We start from the raw sequence: 24,376 nt of genomic DNA, 5'->3' as shown, positions 1-24,376 counted from the left end.
TTAGGCGAATATTGAAAATGATTGTTCTTAAAAAGCACCTTGCACAAGATCTAGGAGTGTAGAAGAGACAGAGGCACCATACCAATGGTATTAAAGCCTTCAACAATTTATGTCATCATAAAAACCCAGGATAAAATAGCCAACATCTTTTGCGGGGTTTGTGTGGTACCACCTTCATCACGTTAAAAGACACGAACAATGTATAACAATGTATTAAAAAAAAAAAAATGTGGGGTTAGCTGATTGTCATATAATTACATAGATTTATGGTTCATTTACAATCTCAACCAACTGCAATTTTGTTAAGTTCTCTTGACGCTTGTATCATGGCACTAGTCAATTGTTTTCGTCTCTGGATATATTCCAATGTTTATATTATATGTCAGCTTAGTCTGTTTGAAAGAATCTGATAAGTCCTGGACTTCCTCTTTAAATAATTATTCTGGACTCTAAACCCATTGGGGTTAATTCTCATGTCTCTTCTAAACAATTAGGGATTCCTGCTTCAGGAACTTGCGTTTTCCCGCAGCAGGAGTCCCTAATCTGGCGTTTACAAGTGGCAGCTGTCACCCATTCAAGTTAATGATCAGGTGACAGCAGCTGCATGTAAATGCCTGCCCACTGCATGTAATGGAATGTGATATGACTATATGCGGTTAGAAAACACTCTCATTGCGCAATCATTGCGTCCAGGGAGAATGATTGATTCCTAACCGAATGTAATCATATCACGTATCATCACATGCGGTGTGCAGGCGTTTACATGCAGCTGCTGTCACCTGATCATTAATTGTACCTAAAGATACAGGTGTGGATGTAGCCTAATACACTTCTACCCCCCACACATATAAAAAAACTACCCCTGCACATATAAAATAATACACTCCCCAACATACACATTAAAAAAAACTACCCCTGCACATGCATATATAAAATAATACACTCACCCCTGTATACATAAGAAAAAAAACCTACCCCTGCACATATAAAATAATGCACTCCCCCATACACATAAAAAAACTACCCTTGAACATGTGAAATAATACACTCCTCCCCCCCATACACATAAAAAAAGCTACCCCTGCACATAAAAAATAATACACTCCCCCATACACCCCCATACACAATATTTTATTATTATACCCCCAAAGGAGACGATGGATGCCCGGTTCTTTTCTAGTCTGTCCAGGGTATGATCTTTAGCTGCCCACCCAATAGCACTAACCGCCCTTCTTCTAGTGCCCATAAACTGATGTCCACTCCAGTAGTAAAATGCTAAGTAAACGATTTATTGAACATCTTCACTGGGGAGAGAGGGTATAGGGGTTCTAGGTGTCCAAGGGTGGCCAACAGGAGCTCCAGACTCACCAGACCTTGTAGATATATCAGTACCTGGGAGACAGCAGACAGCCACTGATGTAACAGACAGACAGGATGGATGCAGATCCTCACGCAGGAAAGACACCGACCATGCTCCTGAAGTCCACTCAGTTCCAGGGCACTTCAAGAGTCTGCACTGGTCCCGGTTCTCTTCCTCTTTCAGCATCACAGGCCTCCTCCATGTTGGAGGCCTCAGGGAAAAGCTTTCCCTCACAACAGCCCATGCCCACCCCCAGGCCCAGCCTGGGGGGCAGGCTGAAAGGGGACCCAGCCCTATTCCATGGCTGGTCCCCGGCTAGTCTGAGCACATGGCAGATCCCACCTGTGACGGACTCCTTGATACCCCGACTGGATATCTCTGTCTTCAGCCTGTTCCCTGGGTGCTGGAACCAGAAGCCAGTGACTATGGCATGGCGGTGCTTACTCCAAGAATCAGACAATACTTACTTTGGAGTGAAACATGAACTGCTTTATTGAGGAAGAGCACACAGAATTTATACCTCACACAATCAGATAAGCATTCATTGTTACATTGAACAGTCCCCTCCCCAGACAGCTAGGTGCCGCATTGGATTGTCTTAATTAGAGAGGAGCTTAATCCCATCACTCTAACAATGGTCACTCCAGACAGCCTGCTGCCTTTAGAAGAATGGTTCACATCAAGGCAAATAGTGACCAGCTCTCCCCAAATAAAATATTAAACTGTAAAACACACAGCACACAAAGTTCTCCGGGGCAATTAATCTCTGCAGCCCTAGGTCCGTCACACCACCAATATATGTACTCTATCCCAGCATGCACCACTGGCTGAGAGAAGCCCAGTGATTGGCTGCACATACATTACAGTGCCTTCCATTGCCTGCCCCACAATATGACAGAGTCACACTCCACCCAGGGGGGTACAGGCAAGGCTAAACACCTGGGATTAACCAGATAATTGCCACTACAAATCCAGCCAGGATGTCTACAGCCCCGGCTATCACTAAATGTCTAGTAGCCACATCACAGAAGGTGATGGGGGGCTACATTATTATTAATAACAGCAGTTATTATGTTCAGAAGACAGCCACAAACAGTAGCTAATTCAAATGTATGTATGTGTGAATGGCAGGTAAAAAAAATGATAACCTATTAACAAAGGTGTTTAGATATAGACCCTGTCATGAATCTCATTCATAATTCCATAAGAGTGACTTGCATAGTGCAGTGGTTTTAACACGTTGCACAATCCCCACCAGCTAATCTAGACAAAATTCTGCTAGGGCATATTACTCATCGTATGATTTCATGTCACTGAGTCTCAGAAAATGTTTGAATCTCACCACAGAGAGCAGCAGATGATCTGTAATTGCACAATATATCCCATGCAGACTACATTCAGAATTTTACATGCTCAGGAAGGCTTTGTGAATTAAAACATGTCACAGATGCCTGTCATCTACTATAGGGCACAAACACCATTGTCATCAGAATGAACAGTAGCAGTGGTGGCAATGTTCCCAATGTTCCTCAAAAAATTAGAAAAAAATAATTGCACGCTGCATTCAAACAGTTACTTTACTCAACCACTACAATGGTTGTTGGTTGTTTTAGTGAAGAGTGGCTCTTCCCAGCAAATTAAAAAGTGACAGTGTCCATGCAGGGGAACCCCTTGCCTGAGCTCCCTTGCAGCTCTATTACAGCTGATTTCAGTTTCAGTGACCAGGGAGAGTGGTGACGTCAATCCCCCAGTCCTGCAACAGTGCAATGGCCTAGAGTTTGACTGCTAGGCCTGAGCATTGTCACAGGGTAGGTGGCCATATGCGCCCCTGAAACTGGAAGTGCTGGGTAGCATCATGTCTATGAAGGTACTCATTAAAGTGGACCTTTACCGATATCTTTAAAATAACAACAAACACACCTTTAGAAATGTTTAATAATGACAATCCACACAATCCACACACACATACTTTCCCTGAGATCTCATGAAATTACAGATGAGATTTCCCAAGCAATGCACTGCTGATGTAAACGTCCCAGGATGCAACGCTTGGGCACATTACATCACTAATTCCAGGAAGTGGAAAAACAATAACTGCAAGCAAAAGAAAAATTAGTTTATTTAACTAATGAACGTAAGATGATTTTATATGTGAGTTTATTTTTAGTGAAAGGGGGTAAGGGTTCGCTTTACACTCCAACATGCACAGTGTAATTTTTGCTTTGGTCTGTCTCTAACTATAACATCTATATTTTATTGTTACGTAGGAAAAATCACACTGCAGAGTTGTAGGCACTGCTATAATATACCCATTCCCACACTTCCAGTACTTCAGGGAAATGCTAGATGCTGGGACTGCCAGTGACAGCGGGCAGCAGGGAGACACAGGCATTGGATACACCCAGAAGTTTTGGAATGAAAAGATTATTGCTCCTGTAAGGGCCCATTTAAACCATATAAACACATGGCAATGCATGTTCAGTGTGCTGGTGCAATGTGGTGCCATTCATTCTGTCAGAGGGGTACCATTCAGAATAAATGGCACCGCATTACACCGGCGCAGTTAATGCGTGTTGCCATGTGTTGTGATTAGGCGAGCATTGATGCAAATACATGGCACAAACAGGCCATAACTCTGAAACAGCAGTGAAGGATCACTAAGCAAAACAAATGGCTTCTTAGGTGAAGCAACACACAGGCGAATGTTGCTAACTCAATAACTCTACTAATTCACTAGTGATTGATCGATAACAATCCATCACTACAAAGATGAGACAAAAAACTCCCTACGGAGTCCACTGCACAAGTAACGTGGTGCTGGTAATGTTGTCACATTTTCTGAGGCAAAAAAAAGGCTTTATGATTTCCTTCCTATTATTAACCTTGGGATTATCCCATTATTATCCCATTTTTACCAGCCAGGTGATAACCCTACAATTCTGATCATCAAGCAACCATTAAAGATTGGTCGCTATTACTATTTTAGTAATGAAGTTTACACCATAGTGAGCTATTTGTTTCATCTATTTGGCTGATTACTACTCCTAGTGATTAAATTGTACAACAAGAATTATGTACTTTGCAGCTTACCAGTCTCACATGTGCCAGAGTTCCAGGAAGTAAAGGGAGATAAATTCATCTGCCCTTAGTAAAAATGGCCACTGTGAGAAAATTGGAGAGGAAAAGAAAAAAATGGTATGCAAAAAATAAAAAAACGTCAATTATCTATAAGTGTCTGTTTGTAGATTGTCATTACTAAACATTTTCTGTTCTATACTTCCTGTTTATACTGCAGTGAAATGACTGCAGCGTGTCACCCTGTGCACAGGGTTGTTTTAGATGGACATATAGTTTTAAGCAACAAACAGATTCAAGTTTCAGCTAACACTTTTTAATCAATTACAGTATTTTTTTTTTTAAAACCATATGAAGAAAACCTGACACCCCAGAGGTGCTTTATGGTTTGTCCCAACCTTTGTAAATGTCACTTTTTCTGGATAGTAGGGATGCACCCATACCGATACCGATACTAGTATCGATATCGGTGCTGATACCGAGTATTTGGGCGAGTACACGTACTCGCCCAAATGCTCCGATGGCTAGTCCGATATCCTGTATCAGGAAGCAGGGCAGCGCGTCATTACACGCTGCCTTGCTTCCTGATTGGCCGGGAAGCCGGCTCCATGCTCTCTCGTCACTTGTGACGAGAGAGCATGGAGCCGACTTCCTGGCCAATCAGGAAGCCGGGCAGCATGTAATGACGCAGCTCCGGCTTTCTGATTGGCCCGGAAGCCAGCTTCATCACGAGTCATTACACGCCGCCTGGCTTCCTGAGTAGGGCTTTCGAAACTCGGTATTCGGTATCGGCGAGTACAGAAAACCTTTTATCGGTACTCGTACTCGGTACCAAAATACCAGTATCAGTGCATCCCTACTGGATAGCTTGGCCTGTGTGTAAATGTGGAGCAAATATAAATAAAGGCATGTAAATAATAAGAAAGGAAATGATACAGGTATTAACTCTATACAGTATGCAGAATATTATACCTTTTTGCTATAGTGAGGCTGTAAGTAATGGAATCGAGAAGGCTGTGTGCTTTTTTTAATAAGTTATTTTAATACTTTCCATTCAGTTTCTACTCTTGCTGCTTTTGGAGAATGTCATCCACAAGAGTGAATAATTTCAGCATACATTAGGAGGTAAAATGATGCAAAGATGCTTTCCCTCTACAGTCCAAAGTATTTTTTATTTATTCAGTTCTGTAACTCCATACCAAGTGGTAGTATAATAAATCACGCTGTTCCACCACAATTGAAGGCTGCTAGGTCACATTAGTTTTACAAGTCATGGACTATTTTCTTCTAGAAGTCGTGCGACCGTACATTAGAAACGGTTGCACACCTTCCATACACTGCACGATTCTCGTATATCGCGGGATTTCCCGCAATTCTCGTATGAGAATAGTGCAGTGTATGGGCACCTTAATGCTTTGAATTCTTACTGTGAGGTTTCGTTCACGAGGGGTGAAAACGAGGGGTCAGAATCTGAAACAGTTGTACATAGTAACCACTCAGCTTCCCTCTTCAGTTTGTTCAGTTGAAGTCATATTAAAATCAAAAGTTGTTTTTTTTTAACTCCAGAAATCTTAAAAACGTACACTTGCAGTGGGGCTACTCCCGTAGTGCAAGGGTTAAGTGCTCATTTAGTTTTGAAGGCTCAAATATAGCAGATATACTCACCTGATCCTCAGCCCTTGGATTGCTAGACGGGTCCACCCAGCCTCTTCTCCCTTGGGCTCTGTTGGTCTAAGGACCACGGATGTCATTGTGTCTAACACAAATCCATTGACTTGCATTAGATGTGGTGATGGCTTGGGACATTTCACAGCTGGAGCAGAGTGGGAGAGAAGTAAGTGCTGACCGTCCCGGGACCGAGGATCAAGTTATTATATTTGCTTTATTTGACTCCCTAAAGAAAAATGTACGCTTGACCCTTGTAGTGCGGTAGCCAGTGGTGTAACAATCACCATGGGTTGCTATGGAATCCTCTGCTGGTGACTGTCACTGGCGGCTGAAGACGAACACGCCGCTGTTCAGATCACTGACCGTAATCTTGTGCAGCAGCGCGTTCCTCTCCACAGAGTCAATGAGAGCCAGCAGCGGCGGTGGCGGAGGAGGCGGGGCCCATCAGCGACCGTGGAGGAAGAGGAGGCGGACAGGTAAGGAGTGCGACCAGCCCACCTGAGGGTGACCCTGCAGAGCCCACCATAGAGAGTCTATAGGTAGCCCCAATGCAAGATTATGTTTTTGATTGTTCCCGGAGTTGTTCTTTCAGCTTTTTCAAATGCTGGTAAAATCACCAAATCAATGGAGCCACCCTATGTGTGTGCAAGCAAGCTGTGTGCGTCTCAACAACCCCAGCAAGGCACGCCTCTTTCCTGCTCCTCCGTACTCCATGCTAGTAGATAGCTAGTAGCTGGAGACTGCTCTATCTTTTGTGATCTTTTACTGGACAGGAAGTTCAGGGAAGCAGAGCTGAGAGAGTTGGAGGCAACTGTATGGAAACATGATGACTGTAAGTGTTTTGATCAAAAATGTAAAGAAATACTTTGCTGGGTAATATATATTTGTTTGATCTGGATTCATTATTGAAAAACATTTGAGAGTTTATTACTACTTTAAAGAATAACTCTAGGAAAACATTTTCCATAACCCTTGCAGTGGGGCTACCCACACGCTGCAAGGGTTAAGTGCTTGTTTGTGTCTAGGTGCTAAAATAACAAAGATATACTCAACCGAAACCCTGAGGCGGCCAACTGTCACAACACTCCCTCCAGCTTGTCTCCTCCTCTACTGCAGCATTGAAATGTTCCTCAAGGTCCTCACATCTATACACAGTGTTGGAAGGTCCGGTCCAAGAACCAGAGCATAGGGTGAGAGCAACTTTTTTTTTTACCCTATATTAAAATGAGCGGTTAACCCTCCAAGTGCTGGGTTAGCCCCACTGCATGAGTTAAGAAAAACATTTCCTGGAGTCCTTCTTTATGCTTTGAAAATGAAAGCTGGAAGCTGATTGGTTGCCATGCACAGCTGCTCCAGATTCTGTCTGCTCCAGTTTTAGTACATTCCCCCCACTGGCTTTGCATTATTGAGGTTTTGACATCGCTTTACATAGCCAGCACCTATTTTTTTCATAAAAGAAAATGGTCTAGTACACACATACAGTTCAGAAGGCGTTTGGGTTGTTTTGTTACCTTGGCAGCAACGTTTGGCAGGCTTTGGTTCAATCCAAGTAATTGTCAGTGCAACTTAAATGCGCTTTAGCTTGAGCATGAGCCTTTTTTCTTTTGCGTGTTCGTCAGGCGTTGTTAGGCTGGAGTGCTTTTCTTTTTCTAATGGAAAGCTACAAGGAGTGGTTGTTAGGATCAAAATCACGTTAAATGCGTTTTTCAGGCACTCCCATTAATGTCTATGGGGCCAAAAATACCCGATTCCACCCAAAGAGAACCTCATGTACTTTGTCGAGCTTTAAGCAACAATGGTTCAAGCAGTAATTTGATTCTTCATGTTGAGCGTTGTTGCGCTTCAGGAAACACGCAACAAAATACTCAGGTGTGATGAATGCCCTCCCAGACATTTTGTAACTCCTTACCCTAAGCGCCATAACGCTCAGCAAGAGGAATCCCATTGTTTTCAAACCTGAGCATTGAGATGCTTGTCACTGATTGTGTGAACTTCCAAAAAGAACATAAGCTTGTGCGCTTTGGCCTAATGGACCGGGAGCAGGGGTGTCCTAACGCTGGGTGACACCTGGAGCGGTAAACGAGTGTCACCCCGCCGAGACGCCACCTCACATGCGCGATGACGTCATCGTGCACGCGCGGCAGTCTTCTGATACCTGCCGGCGGCCATCTTGGTGATGGACGCCGGCAGAGAGAGGAGGGGACAGTCACCCAGCGGGATAAGGTATGCCGCAGGGTCCCCACCTCTCTCCTGATACTGTCTGGCGTTCGGTCCATGACCGAGCGCCCGACTTTTCAGAGGGGGGTGACACCAAAATGACTGAGTCATTTTGATGTCACCCCTCCAATGGTGTCACCCGTGTGCGGGCCGCACCCCCCGCACCTCCCTTGTGACGCCACTGACCGGGAGCACCCCAAAAAAACCTTGAAAAACGTGTTTACGTGTGTTTTTTTTTAGATGCTCCCATTTAAAAAGCTTTGGGGACAAAAAAGCCGAATTTAGTTCCTATAATCAGTGTCATCCCTACAATGAGTGGTCGCCTCAGGTGGCATTGCATTAGGGAGAGCAGCAGGTGTATGCGTGGGGGGGTGGCAGAGGGGCAGCCACTGCCTCCCAGGTTGCTAAGAGAACTTAGCAATCTATAACATAGAGCTGGAGCTAACGATTATTTTCAAAATCGATTAGTTAGCCGATTATTAAGTTCGATTAAGCGGTTAATCGGATAAAAAAATAAAATATGGCTCCAGTGATGGAACTACTAGTTTGTATTTAAATTGTAGTCCATCACAGGAGCAAGCTTTGAGTGGTGGAAGTAAAAAATAAAAAAAAAAAGTGTGGTGTGCAATATAGTGAAATGGAAAGTGTCAAATTATACAGCAATGAATGCAGAATGGCACCGGATATAGAGGACTACAAAACCCAGCAATAGTACATTATACAGCACAATGCAGAATACCACCAGCTATAGAGGAATACAACAAATCGGCGCGCAGCGTGTGTGGAGCCGTGAACAGGGCCAACTAATCGGAAGCCGATTAATCGATGGTTGAAAACATTGACAACTTTTTAAATAATCGATTATAATCGATTTAGTCGATTAGTTGTTGCAGCCCTACTATAACACTTTGTCCGGCTTCCTGTCCAGCTCACTGACGTCACTGGTTGGTGTCCCGCAGGGCTCCTGGCAACCACTGACGTCAGTCAGCTAGGCGGAACCAGACATAGAGCCACTGACAGCATGGCTCTCTGTGCATCTAACACAGCCAGACATCCCACCGCAAAGCACCCCCATAGCATTATCAGCAGCACCTGTCTCAACCCCCCCACCCAATACTATTAGTAGTACCCCCCCAGCACTATCAGCAGCACCCGCTGCCACACAACCCCCAGCTCTGCTGCCTTAGCTGGCTTATAGAGTAGGGGAAGCCCTGCCTATAGAAAAATGCAAATGCCTAAAAAATGTGCAAAAAAAAAAGCCTCTAAATCGCCTGGTTATGCTCACACTCGGATGCGAATGTCCAAGACTTCAGGAAGATTTTCTTTAATGAACTTCCTTCCAAATAAATTAAAAAACAAATCAAAAGGCTCCTAAAAAAAGCGAATGCCTCCTAACCACATCAAAAATGCGCTCCAACGTTATATTTGATTCCCAAGTGTTTTAATGAGTGTTCCTTTTGAACGCCCATGCGAACCTAACCTGACAGTCCTGAATGGAGCATGCAACTCCATCCGCACCATAAATATAAGAGTCAATGGTGGAATGAGCGCTCAGTGAGGTGGGGCGGTGAGCCCACTCCCTCATTTACATTTGACAGACGTGTGGCTGGAATCTGGGTGGACATTAGGACCCTGAGGAGGATGAACACTCTCTGCAGGACCGAGCTAAAACAAACAGCTGAGTGAAAGCACAGAGAGAGGGAGAGGGAGAGAGAGAAGGAGAAGGGAGTGAGATACAGAGAGAGGCAGGCAGCAATACAGGGGGAGACTGAACCCTGGAAAGAGACAGCTTGAGAGGAGGAGGAAAGCTCAGGGAGAATGTAAGAGGAGCAGGCAGCCTCTCACCTCCCCCATTCATACAAATCTCTCCATCCTGCCTGCAGCATGAGAAGGATCAGGGCTAATGCCATCGCCATCCTGACCGTAGCCTGGATCCTGGGAACCTTCTACTACCTATGGCAGGACAGCAAGCCCCATCCTGCAACATCCAGCAGATCCCCTGGAAGAAGCCGGGCGCCGGTGAGGCAGGAGGTGCACAGAGAGGACAGGACCAGCCCTGAGGCTGTGAGTATCAGCTGCACATTGAAAGGAACCTGCACCTTCTCATCACACACACTGAGGGGGAGGGGGGTTAGGGACCAGTCCCCTGTGACTGACATGGCTCTGGGAAAGGGATCCTTCAACAAGAAGAATCCATTTCCCACAGTGAAATATCAGTAGAACCTCTTAGCAGCCAGCTGGAAGAAAGGAGACAATGAAAATGAAGCGATTACCCCTAGCAGCTATTTTGCATCCTCCCAGCTGTTACCCATGGCAACCTTTCCCAGTCTTCCTCTTGTTTTCTTACAGCATGAAGGGGGGAAGCCTGATTGGCCGAGAGAGAGCATAGCTCTACTTTTGCTCATATGTCTTAAAACAGAACCCCAATATCTGCTCAGTTATTAAGTCATTTGTTCATCCTCAGAATAACTTCTTTTTTTCAGACTCCCACAGTCTCAGCTCTCACTTCCAATACATCCCGTAGGAATTAACTGACTTGACAGCCCAATTGATTCTCATTTTGCTCCATTACAGTATACTATCAGTCATCGGTCCCCTTATTAAAACAATTTGTGGGAATATGAAACTGTATAAATGTTATCAATCTAGCATGTGTCATTAGATAATAAATAGGATAGAACGCAGAATATCGTACATAAGATTGAAAAAAAAGTTTCTGGGAAAGACTTGAGGAAGTTGAGATTCGCTGATGACTAAAACATATACATGTATAGAAGAGGGATGGTTAGACCATTACACATGCTGGTTTTGAGTGTGAATTCTTTGCATAGTAATACTTTAAATATCTAATGTAAAAAAAAAAGCTACAAGAAAGACAGGCAAAAAAACTAATCAAGGAGGCGAGTAGTATGTCCTCCCCATGGAGACCCCTCCATGCTCTTATTTTCTTAGTGCCGGTTAGAAAACAAAAGACACCTGAATGGAAGCTGTAGGCAACACAGACAGTTTCTTTTCCAGTTTTAGGAAAACAACAAAGAAATATATGCACGCCTATTACGTACCGCATGTATTAGATTCCATTTATTGAAATAATATTCACAACTATATAAATATTTTTATTAATATTATTATATTTATTAATATTATTGTTATTTTTGTAAATTGTATCATGTTTTTACAGTCATAACTGATATATTTTGTTTCTTGTGTTTGTGTGTGTGTCTGCCCGTCAAGTTAATGATATAAAATGACATCAACTCTAATCTTTCCAATTGTCAAGCTGCAGTTATTCTATAGTATCACTCCTCATCAAATTCATGTTACATAGTTACTCTGATTGCAAAAAGACTCAAGTCCATCAAATTCAGCCAATAGAAAAATGATTGAATAACCTGCATACACAGAACCCTATAGCTCCCGTTGATCCAGATGTCTGTCATTCTATTCCATCATATACAGTATGTATTATTATAATACTATTATACAGAATGACGGGCATGTATTTGTGCTCTTTCTATGTATTTGACTCTTGGGCAGTACCTCGTCCTTTTCAAATGTCACCTTTAGTAGTTCAGAATTTTTATGTGTTGATTAGGGTTTGGAGCCAGTCAAGTGGCAAATGTCTAATTTCCTCCGTTTCTGCAGGTTTCCAGGAATGTAAATGCCATTTTAGGTCTTATCACCCAGACCACGTATTTAATCATGAGGTATATACTCTGTGTTCAACCATGCTTGAACGAAAAATCTCTTGTTACTCATAGTTGGGGTGTGTAGCTTGTTCCTATTCACACAGGTTGCTGTCTGAGCAGGCTGGATGTACACAGGAAGATGTGTGTGGATGGATATTTTTAATCGCTGATATTATATTGCGTTCCAGTATCCATGGCAGCCAGCATTGGAGAAATGTGCACAATTTAATAGGGTAATATTACGTTTGGCGTTCAGTCATATTGTGCGATCTATTTACCAAGCGACTGTGTTGACTGCGTGGTAAAATATTCTCAGTTCATTTCTACATTCCACCCATGTGTTTCTATATGTGTTTGTGGCTCATGGTGCTATACTGATTCTCATGTCCAAACTGACAATAAGGCATTTGCAACACAATTTTGTTGGTGTGGATGTAGTCGGATGTAGTCGGCCTTGCGCCAAATTTATGAAAACCATGTGACATTTTCATTGTTAGCACCAACGCGTACAACAAATTCAAGTAGTTCTGTTGCTAATGCTGTCATGTATTCATAAAGAAATGCTGCCATATCAGTGATAAGTAAGTGGAAGGAAATAAGAACACTTCTAAATTGTGTGACAGTTCTGTCAGACTGGTGACAGATTTATATATGCTTTACTTACATGTACATGAATCTGTCGCAAGTTGTGCCATTTGTTGTACTAATGCGAAACAGATTTCTTTTGCGCATCTGCGACATTCTTTTATGAATTTCACAGATCGTCACATAAGTGACCCAAACCCAAAGGTGGGCCTACAAGCAATGTGCTTGCTTTCTAGTATTGCTTGCTATCATACAGCAAGGAGTGGATCATGTAGTCATTTCCCGTTCACGCCGCCAGGGCTGGTTCACACCTAAGCATATCATTAATTGCACGATACCGTGTGATTAATGTACGCTATTGCACAATGCATCTAGCATGTGTTATTGTACAATAGGTGCATTACAATGCCATTCATTTGAATTGGACCCTAACACTTGTCCAGGCCACTGCAACACTACAGCAAGCAATACGCATTGTGGTGGAAAAAAGTTGTGCATGCAACGCACCTAGAGCACAGTAATGCATGCTAGGTGCGTTATGCAGTAGCATGATTAACACTACGCTTAGGTGTGAAAGGGCTCTCAAGGGCAATAATGACAATTCCAACAGTTATTACACACAAGTAACCTGACCGTTCACTTTTCTTTAAAATCCCCTGTTCAAAACAATAATCTGGCAAATTAGGTGGTTTTAGTTGTAATCTTCTGATAATCAGATCTTTTATTTATTTATTTGATTTGGTTGCCAAATAACTTACATTTTTGAAAGGGGGTAAATGATGTGGCGTCCACAGGAAACTAACTTAAAGTGGACCTTTTCCCTCTTTCACTAAAAATCACATCAGCATGCAGCTCTGCATGCTAATATGAAATCATCTTACATTCATTAGTTAAACAAACATGAAGGTGATGAAGATATGGTTAAAGTTCCTCTTTAAACACACACAGTGAGAACATACAGGGGGTTACTCACAAATTAGTCAAGAGTTTGGAGAAGACAGGAGAAGTGAGCAATCTAGGACAACCTAGCTGAACTGGAAAATGAGCTGAATTGGGGAATTTTTCCAAATCGGCTATTTTGTCATAGTTAGTCAGGTTGAAAAAAGACACAAGTACATCGAGTTCAACCTATAGACTAGACTGTTCCTCCCTTCTCCAAACTCTTCACCCTTTAGTAAATAACCACCACAATCTGCATGCACAACCTCCATTCACATGCCCACTATGTATGTGTTGTTTCTTCACCCACTTCAGCAGTGAGGTGTTGCTCCCTTCGTGCCGAAAACACTGCAAAAACTGGCAAGTCACTGGCAAGAGAGCAACACCTCACTCCTTACACCTCACTCCTCCAGCTGGCAAGGGAAAAACACATGGAAGCAGGTGAGTGTTTTCACTATGTGCTGCTCCTCCAAAGTGATCTTGCTGGTAGCGAATTTTAGCCAGAGATAGGATCACTAGTGTGACATGGCCCTAAGGATTGCAACACTATAGAGCCTGAGTACTGGGCATTAGTATGGAACTAGGATTCACACTTTTACTAAAAGTTCACCAGTTTTTCTCATAGGGTTCCAAAGTGGCTGAATCTTTACTGAAAATTGTGAAAATCATGGGTGAAAACATTGATAAATAGACCCCATATACTTTGTCATTGTGAATATAACATGTAGATGCTATCATTAGTTGCCCACTACTGGGGTCAGCAGCGATGGTGAGGACCTCCGGGAAATTATGCCTGGAGCCACGTGTAGTGCACGCAGAGTGGTACTGATGAGCGGGTGGGCATTTACTGCAGATGTGCCGTCTCGCCCCAGCCAGAGTAGGCCTGCTAGGGGTACATTGGAAGCCGTCTGTTCCAGATGTAACCAGCGTTTGTCCGAAGCCTGATTGCACCACTCCAGGGCTCGGGCCATGTGGATTGCTGTTAGATATCGCTGAGGATCCAGAAATCCGATCCCTCACCTTGACTTCAGCAGGGTGAGCAGGGTCTTGCTCAAACGGTGGGCGCTATGAGACCACAAGAAGACAGTGAACTCCCGTCTAACCTGCTTAATGAAAGAAACTGGGATAGATACTGGGAGTGTCTGCAGCAGGCAGAGCAGCCGTGGAAGGATGTTCATTTTAAGGACACTATTCCTACCAAACCAGGAGAGCATGCCTCTTGTCCACCTCGCAAGATCACCCCGGAGTACTGATAGGAAGGGAGGAAAGTTGGCCTCAAAGTCGGGGTAATGTTGGTACCCAGGTACACAATGTGGGTTGTAGACCAGCGGAATGGGAATGCAGATTGCAGTGGCCCCAAGTGCTGCCACGGAACAGTTAGGTTAAGGGCCTCTGACTTTTGCAAGTTAATGTTAAAGTGTGAAACCTCACCGTAGAGCCAGAGTTCCCTCATCAGGTTTGGAAGATATATCACGGGCCGGGACACGGAAAACAGCATGTTGTCTGTGTACACCGCTATTTTATGGGACAACGGGCCCCCCATCAGACCGGAAATGTCAGGATTCGCCTTTATCCGACAGAGTAAAGGTTCCAGTGTGAGGATAAAGAGCAGCAGTGACAAGGGGCAGCCCTGTCTCGTGCCATTAGACAGGGAAAAGTATTCAGAGAAAGCCCCATTTACTCTCACTCGAGCAGTGGGCTCCGAATAAATAGCCGCACACCAGGAGCACATATTTCTTTGAAAACCAAATTCCCTTAGGGTAGCCGACAAAAAGGACCAGTTAACACGATCAACCGCTTTCTTGGTTTTTGGTGGAAAGTAGGAGGGCGGGGATGCCTTCAGTCGTGGCCCAATGGATGGCATTGAGGACTCTGGTGTTGTCCTTGGCCTCCCTATGAGGCACAAAGCCCACCTGGTCTGGGTGAATGAGTCAAAAGATGACCGGGAGGAGGCGATTCGCCAAGATCTTAGAAAATAATTTCAAGTCCACATTTAGTAAGGATATGGGCCGGTAACTAGAACATAAAGTGGGGTCCTTACACTCTTTCGGGGTGACTGTTATCGAGGCGCGCAAGGAATCTACCGGGAAGGGTTGTCCGGACAGTAAAGAGTTATAGGTTGAGAGAAAAGGAGACGATAATGACTCCTGGAACGTACGAAAATACAGGAGGGAAAACCCGTCTGCACCAGGGGCGTTGGCCGGCTTCATTTGTTTCAGTACGGTCGCCCATTCTGCAGCGGTGATAGGAGATTCCATGGCCGCCGTCTCCTACTCGGTGAGACGGGGTAGCTCCAAGTGGGCCAAGTAGGAGTGGATCGCCTCTTCTATATGTTGGCTCCCACCACTCGGGCCTGGGGGGACCAGATTATACAACTCTGCGTAAAATTCTTTAAAATGTTGATCCACTCTGTTTGAGGATAAGCTATTAATGTATGTATGTATGAACATTTATGTTTGATGTTACGTTTCTTTTGGAAAATTGTTAAAAACCAATAAAATACTTTGAAAAGTAAAAAAAAATGTTGATCCACTTTTTAAGTTTTTACTTAAAGATTAGTGCTGCAGCTGTAGATATTGGGTTGGCGCGAGATATTGAGTATTTGTTTGTAAGGTCTATATTAATGTTTGCTTACACGGGTATTTACACTAGAAGTATTTAACAATACGTTTAATGTTTAATTTTGTAATGGCTATATAACTAAATTAAGTGGTATATTTGTTTACATTATATGGTGGTTTTGTTTACATTATATGGTGGTTTTGTTTACTTTATAAGCATTCCCATTTCTGTCAACACTGGAAATAAATGAAGCTTTTAATAGGATCACAACTGGTGAAATGGCTATTTATTTACTATGCATATTTTTGAAACTGCAAAGGACTATAGACATGTTAAGGTGTAATGATACAAAACACACAACATGTTCTGGTTATTGTGTTGGTTGAGTAGTGTATCTGATCTAATACTGAGTGGAAAATATAATACCATGACATGGATGCTTCAAACTAGCATCATACTGTATATGATAGATTTATGGATGTACTGGGCCTTTTTAATGCACGTAGGCTATAGACACACATGTAATGTGAAGGGTAAGCTAAGTTAGATTGATTTCTAGAGCTGTGTTAGCAATGCTAATGTAAACCGTATTGTATTCATTTCTGTATAATATATCAATATTATTAATATATAGGGAAAGGGAATGTGTAGAATAATAAACATTTTAAGCTCATTTACAATGTATATTTAGTTCTTTGATTGTCTCTGTTGCAGTTGGATCATGAATCCAACTGTATAATTAACAAGGATTTCTCTAATTGCTATTTGTATCTAAACTAACCATATGACATAATCCCACTATATCTTCAAAGAATCAACAGACCTTTACAGATGCGAGAATCTTAGGTCTTCATAGCATATAATCTCCCATCGGACTGCCCTTAGTGTAGTCTGATCTGTATAGTCTGCCTACTATTTTACAATGAATATCTGGGAGAAGATATTGTAGGAGGCCTTTGTAAATAGGAAAACCCCTTTGAAGAGCTGATAAGGTTTACTACATATCTGCTAATCAGAAGGTAAATGTATGGATTTGCTTATCTCTTCAGCTCTAAAGCTGGGCATACACTGGTAGATTTCCATACGAATATTCATATGAAAAATCTTGTTAGAGTATTCGATAATGCCATCAGGGACTTGACGAAGGTTGTTGGAAATGTCATTTGTCTTCAACATTAACTAAAAGGGTGAAGAGTTTGGAGAAGGCAGGAGAAGTGAACAATCTAGGACAACGTAGCTGAACTGGAAAGTGAGCTGAATTGGAGAATTTTTTCAAATCAGCTATTTTGGCCTAGATTGTTCACTTCTCCTGCTTCTCCAAACTCTTCACCCTTTTGTGAAAAACCCTGTACATTTGGGGAATGAGTGAAGTTGCCCAAATGGAAATACTAATTCATTATTAGAATCCCGTTTGTTTGAGAAAATGTTCCATCCTCCTCCTTCGTTTTTCTGTCACTACAGTTGAAAACGATTGACAATAGGACACCCTTAACTATTACAAAATCTAAATGGTCTTGTATGAATTTGAGGGGGGGGAGGGGCGGGAGCTTTCTTTAAATTATTGTTTTTGTGGACTGTCAAATGTTAAAAAGAAAAACGTCACTTTTTTTTCTAATGTTACTTTGCTCGAAACGAAATCTCGTTCGTAATTGTCTAAAACATCCAAAATTACTGACAATTTCGGATTAGTCTGAATCTGAATCCTTAAACAAATTGACTTTCGGACCCGAATCCTGACGATAAGGAAAAAGCCAAAGCAAAATGAATAACATTTTTTGCTGGTGTTCTAGCAATGTGCTGGACTGCGTCAAAAATCTGGACCGCATCACTACCAGTGAAGCATCAGCTTTTTTGTGGAAACTTCACCAATTAGGGTAAGAGTTTATAAGGGAGGTGAAATTAAGCTAGTTTTAGTGGATTTTTAGGCTGGCATTAAAAAAGAACTCCGGGTAAAATAAATGTTAACCCTTGCAATGGGGCTATCCATGCACTGCAAGGGTTTAGTGCTTGTTTTTGTTTAGGGTAAAAAATAACAATGTTATACTAGCTTGATCCTCCAAGCTGGCGTGTTCTTAGGCTCGTCCATGGAGCCTCTCTCCCTCTACTGAAGCAGCCTATAGCCCCTGAGGGATATACCATTGCTGCAGTGAAGGAGGGGACAGGCTGGAGGGAGGGGTGTCACACCCAGCCAGCTCGTAGGATTGGGTTAGTGTAACTTTGTTCATTTTGGCCCTAGGCAAACACGAGCGCTTAACCGTTGCAGTGCGGGGGTTAGCCCCACTGCCAGGGTTAATATTTTTACCCGGAGTTGTTCTTTCAATAATTTCTGGGGTTTATGGAAGCATATTTTAACTATATTTTAACTATACTGGATTTGTTCTTGTGGCAAAAACTACCCTTCCTTTACCTCATTATTTTAGGTTTTTCTCACAGAAAGAAAAATAGACAGCGAAAATAAAAACAATACACAAATAACAATCAGATACACAAGGAAGGGAAACAAAAAACACAAATACGAAGAGCACTATAATGAACTACCCTAAATACACAAAAAAGAGCCTCTATATAAAGAAGTTAAGAGTACGAGTTATTATTTTAAATCTTAAGCAGTTCAATTATTAAAATTGAGAATTTCTGCTTCGTTGAAATTTTGCATACAGCGAATCGGTAATATTGTGACAAATCAGTTTTGCTGAAATCAATGCACTCATGCCTAGTCATTGTCCTGTGTATTGCCTTAATAAATCACCATGTATGTGCTGTCTGCTTAGGACACGAGGTGGAGGCTTTTAATCAAGATGTTGGTTTGGAGCCATTCTGGACTAATTCACTTTTTTACAAAGCAAAACACAGTTCCATAATAAACACAAACTGTGTCTGTTTACCCAAATTTTTTAGAATGCTGCAATCTGGCCTGTAGCAGAAAATGAAACCAGTTTCAGACACTTTTTTTTTTGCTTGTGCAACAACATGCAGCCATTATATGCACTGAACTTTGATCCGTCGCAAAGTCTCTTCCTCCATCTGGCTCCTTTGATTAGAGAAAGTTGTTCTAATTGTGAACGGATCTGTAACATTCTTAAAAACAGCAAATCAGAAGTACAGCAAGAGCGCATAACCTGTCAGTAAGTTTAATGATGACCTTTAGCAGAGTTTTTTTTAGAAAGCCCAATTGAGCTTTCAGTTTAAATCGGCTAAATACATTCCATGTATCAGAACAGAAGGTTGTGCAAAGTCTTACAGTTTGTTTTCTTTAAAAAGCAGCTACAGCTTAAGTAGAAAAGCCTGACCCCTGCCAGCATGCTGCATACTGGAATTCTTGCTGTCTGAGTAGAAGCAGTGGTCTCTTGCAGAGGCCCAACACACCCCTAGCTGTGTCAGAAAGCATGAGCTTTGCCGATTGTAGAGCTATAGGTCTGACTCCATGGGGATGTGTAGGACCTCATCAATGAGACCACTGCTTCTCCACAGACAGCAGCTGCTGGCAGGGGACAGGCTTTTCTCCTCAGGCCGCTTTTAAAATAAAATGAACTATAAGGCTTTGAACGCCTTTTGATTTGATGCACCTGGAATGTATTTAGCCGAATTAAAACTGATTGTATAATTGTGCTTTAACTCCAAAAACTGTTATACTGCATCAAACCTGCATGCATAGGTTGACTTTTAGTAGTGTCTGATTGTTGTTTATACTGTGATGGACAGCCTGAATGGCCAATGGTAAGGCTTCAGGTGGAATGAGGTGGGCAGATGTTATTTGAAGTGCATGCAGTGTTGTGAATAGGTTCTTGTTATTGCAATGGGCATTCATCAATGCTATATTTAAGTACTACAAAAATACTCAAATCTGGTAAAATATGGCACTACCAGATGTTAGTGTCCAATGCAACAACATGCATAAGAATCCATGCTGATCCATTGCATACCTCCACCAACACAATATTGCAAACCCTACCACTCTTCCTTTATCTCCAATGTGAGCTCCTTCAGGACCAGCATTGTGATGAGACATGTGGAAGCAATACCTCACCAAAATAAATACCTAATTATTTCCTAATATTGGTATTATTGTAAGGGTAGCCATCCATTAAAGTGACATTAAACCCTCAGATTTTTTAACATAAACCAATACTGTAATGTGTGCCTTACTGTAATCCATGGTTGCTTCTCATGCTTTGGAAGTTCTCCCAAAGCATGAGAATACATGAGGATTTAAAAGGAAGAGCAGCAAAGAGAAGGGAAACTACCATGGATTACAGTAAGACACACATAACAGTATTGGTTTATGTTAAAAAATCTGAGGGTTTAATGTCACTTTAAAGTTACAATGCCCACTTCAGGTCAGTGTCTGGTACCTCTAAACTCCGGGGATGTACAGCAATGTTTTTCATTCCTGCTACACATTTAACAGACATACACTGCACTGGTGTATTGTTGATTTTTGCCTTTAGTTTTAATCAGTGTGAATTTCTTCTGTAGCTTGAAGTTAACCCCCAAACTAAGGGGTCTATTCACAAAGATCCTTCGGCTAGCTTCGACCCCAGGACCCCTTCGATTCAGTAGAAGGGCTGCTGTACGGGCTAGCCCGTAAAGCTCCCGAAGTTGGCCGAGGGTCTCAGTCGAGCCGAAGGCATATGCTTCGGCTCGACTGAGCCGAGGTGAATGCCAAAGCTGGCCGAACGGGGCCATCTCACGGCTGGCCTCGGCCACTTGCACAGACAGATCAGCGCCCCTGGTTATCGAGTAACCAGGGACGCAGATCTCCAGACAGCCCAACTCTCCCGGACCCTCCGGGAGTCTCCCGCTATTAGATAGCGGCTCCCGACCGGCCGGGAGAGAAACACTTTCTCCCGGAAAGTATTACTCTGCTCGATCGAGCAGAGTAATCCTTTCCCTGCTCTGTTGTCTTTTTTTTCATCTGACTAGCTATTGCACCCGCCCACTACTGCTGTCAATCAGCAGAGGGGACTTGAAGTTCTCCATCAGGTCCCTTTCTAGTGTTTGAAAGCAGCAGAGGGCGGGTGCAGTAGCTAGTTTGCTATTGGCTATTGCAAAGTGAAATAGCCAATAGGAATCTAGCTATGCATTCCTATAGTGGTTTTCTATTTATTTTTTATTCTGACGGCAACAGAACCGCGCGACCAATAGAAAACAGTTTTCCATTTTGTTTTCTACTTTTTTTTAGCTATTTTTCTATTCTGCTTGGTACCACAGAGGCGGCATTCGCCTATTCACTCACTGCTGTTCGGCATCTATGAGAATAGGCCGAACAGCAGCGAGTAGCCTGTCGGAGGTTCGGCTTAGCTGATCCAAATGTGGGAGCGGCTGAGTCAAACTCCTTCTGCACTGTGGGTCAGCCGAACATGCTGAGCATGTTCGGCAGACCCGAAGCCACACAAAGCAAGCCGATGTACGGCTGAAATCAGCCGTACAAGCCTGAAGTGAATAGCCGAACAGCGTTCGGCTCACTTCACTTCGGGTCGGTTATTCACTCGGCTGCCTGTGGCAGCTTAGTGAATAGACCCCTATATGTATAAAACATGTTCTATTGGAGACATTAAGTTGGTGCCAGTAAAAAACGATCTGGGAAAATCATCCAAATTTGATGAAAGTGCCTGTTTTTGCATCTGCAGCTATTTTTTAATTAGACATGTGCGATTTGTTTCGCTCCAAATTGAAATTTGGACAAATACGGTATATTTGGACATCAGAATTTCTGAATGAAAAAAACGTACGATTCCACACTATTATTATTATTATTATACAATTATATAGCTTTGACATATACTGTAGTGCCCTACAGAGAACACTGAGGAAGTCACATCAGTCTCTGAACAGATGAGCTTATACTCTAATGCAAAATGGGGCCGTCTGGGACTATAAATACCAGCAATACATTATACAGCAATGCAGAAAAGTATATGAATTGGACTCAGGACTCTGCAACGCACTGGACTCAGGACTTTGTACCGTACTGGACTCAGGACTCTGTAACGCACTGGACTCAGGACTTTGCAATGCACTAGACTCAGGAGCGTACAATGCACTGGACTCAGGAGTCTTCAATGCACTGGACTCAGGACTGTGCAACGCACTGAACTCAGGACTGTGTAGCGCACTAGACTCAAGACTGAGTAACGCACTGGATCCAGGACTTTGTAACACACTGGACTCGAGCCTGCAAAGCACAGGACTCAAGATTCTGCAATGCACAGGATCCAGCACTAAGCAACGCATTGGACTCAGAACTCTGAGCAAAAGGGAAAAAACTTGTAAGAGAACTTGTACCATGAAAGTCCCAAGTGAGTTTAAAACACATCAAACAATACAGAGATCATACCAGGCATGGCAGATTGCAGTGACTGCCACACAACTGGCACATGATAGAGTATTCAACACTCACCGCTGCTGGTAAGGAACACGCTGTCACCTGCACACTGAAGTCTGGAAAGATCCTCATCAAAGCAATGAGCACTGAGTGACTAAACAGGGGCAGATCGTGTCACCTGCCCGGGGAACCCCACAAACCATCCGGTTCTGAGACCCAGGGAGAGAGAGAGGGGGAGGAGTGACAGAGAGAGAAAGGAGAAGAGGAGAGAGTCCCCCTCCCCATTTCAAAAAATAAATGCTGCCGCTGCTCTCCTTCTTGTTGCTCCAGGCAAAACGTACAACTGCTATATGCCCCTGTGAATTATGGGGCCCAGGGGGGCAGTTGCCCTTTTTGCCCTGCGGTAAAGATGGCCCTGGGTGCCCCCCCCCCCTACACAGCCTTGGGCCCTGGGGCAGCCGCTATATAACTCCTGTATAGTAATAATACTACAGGATTTATAATTTATATTATATATATAAACCAATAATATTAATTATAATAATAAAAGGAAACTTCCTGTCTCATAGATACACCAAGCAGGCAGAAAGTAAAAGGCAATCTGCTCACTAGTACAAGTGTCTCCACTTTCCCTCACTTCCTGCTCCAGTAACAACTATAAAATGTAGGATTTCTTTTTACTTTTTTCTTTCTGTGGTGTACTGGTGACAGTGGTCACCAGTACAAATAGAGAGGGTGAATTTCCCCAGCGGAGACAGAGAACGCTAAAACACTTGCAGATGCTATGCAAAGCAAAAACAAATCCACACTGTCACTCGTGTGAATGAGCCCTTAAAGTGTAACTGCGATCTGGTTGTAATACACTTAATATATGATGTTAGAATTAATTGTAGTGATAGCTTTATACTGCACACTAACAGAGTTATCAGCCAATCACTGCACCCAAGGGGGTACACTCAAGACTGACTGATGGCCTTTTGTACATTACAGTGAGACCATTATTTAGATATATCTTATCAAAATGTGATCAATTCTGGTCTGGCTTTTATCAGGGAGAAGAATAGCTTGTAACCCAGAGGAGCTACAAATCAGCACATCAGTCTCTAAATCTCTGTGTACAGTCATTTGGATGCAGTAAATGGATCGGGTATCGGCAAATAATTGTACTCAGTGAATAAATTCCAATTGGTAAAGATAACAATAATTTTTTTCCAATATCTTCAACTAATATTTAAAAATAAGCGTATAAAATAACACAGAAATCTATTTGTCTTTTGTTAGACTTGTCTGGGTTATTATATTTCTGGCAGAATAAGGTTAGAAAAAAACAACATAGAAACTCCACAAATACTGATATCAAGTAGTACATAGGTGGCAATGTATATTACAAATAGTTTGTTCCAAGCTGTGTGTTATGTGTCCAGTTGTGCAAGAAAATAAAAATGTTGCCATGTCCCAGCCCAATTATGTCTCAATGTCCAGACATGCAACTCCTGAATAACAGGGAGGACACTTTCAGGATCTAAAAGACTCTTCTGTACTTTTGCCTTCTAGAAAAAAACAAGAGAGTTGGTTATATCCTTTGGGTTTACCAGAAGGAAAGCAAGTGATGTGTGGAAAATATTGTCCCACCATCAATGAAAAATTACTAATGTTTTATAAGCTCCTGAAACATTTGCACATTTTCTTTTCTCCATATGTGATATTAAATAAAAAGGTATTATAAGTTTGGGTTAAGTTATTTTAGGTTTTAAAGTTTATACATTTCTAAACTACCTTTGTTTATTACTATGTAAGTTATTGCATTAATAATAAACCTTTCATACAGGTGTGTATTTATGAAACAGGATTTACAGAGCAACAAGGGTTTTCTAAAGAGTAAGCACAACAAAAGGGGCTGATTTATAAATCTTCTGCTCAGTGTATAGCTGGGTGAATGGTGTTCACATGGCACTA

The 24,376-nt window shown here is 42.5% G+C and overlaps 1 protein-coding gene across 2 annotated transcripts in view; it reads left to right on the top strand.

Annotated features, from left to right (window-relative positions):
- Nucleotides 1–9,935: 9,935 nt before the first annotated feature.
- GALNT16 (polypeptide N-acetylgalactosaminyltransferase 16) overlaps nt 9,936–24,376 on the top strand; it is a 135,417-nt gene continuing 120,976 nt past the window's right edge. The window contains exon 1 of one of the 2 annotated variants that reach the window (XM_018565102.1): nt 9,936–10,388. In XM_018565102.1, the coding sequence (XP_018420604.1) occupies nt 10,205–10,388 (184 nt within the window). In that variant the 5' untranslated portion in view covers nt 9,936–10,204. The remainder of the gene's footprint in view (nt 10,389–24,376) is intronic. The other variant, XM_018565101.1, reaches the window with a different exon arrangement.

This window comes from Nanorana parkeri, unplaced genomic scaffold (assembly GCF_000935625.1).
Source record: "Nanorana parkeri isolate BGI_ZX_2015 unplaced genomic scaffold, ASM93562v1 scaffold812, whole genome shotgun sequence".
NCBI lineage: Eukaryota > Metazoa > Chordata > Amphibia > Anura > Dicroglossidae > Nanorana > Nanorana parkeri.
This window is presented reverse-complemented; position numbering and strand designations above follow the sequence as displayed.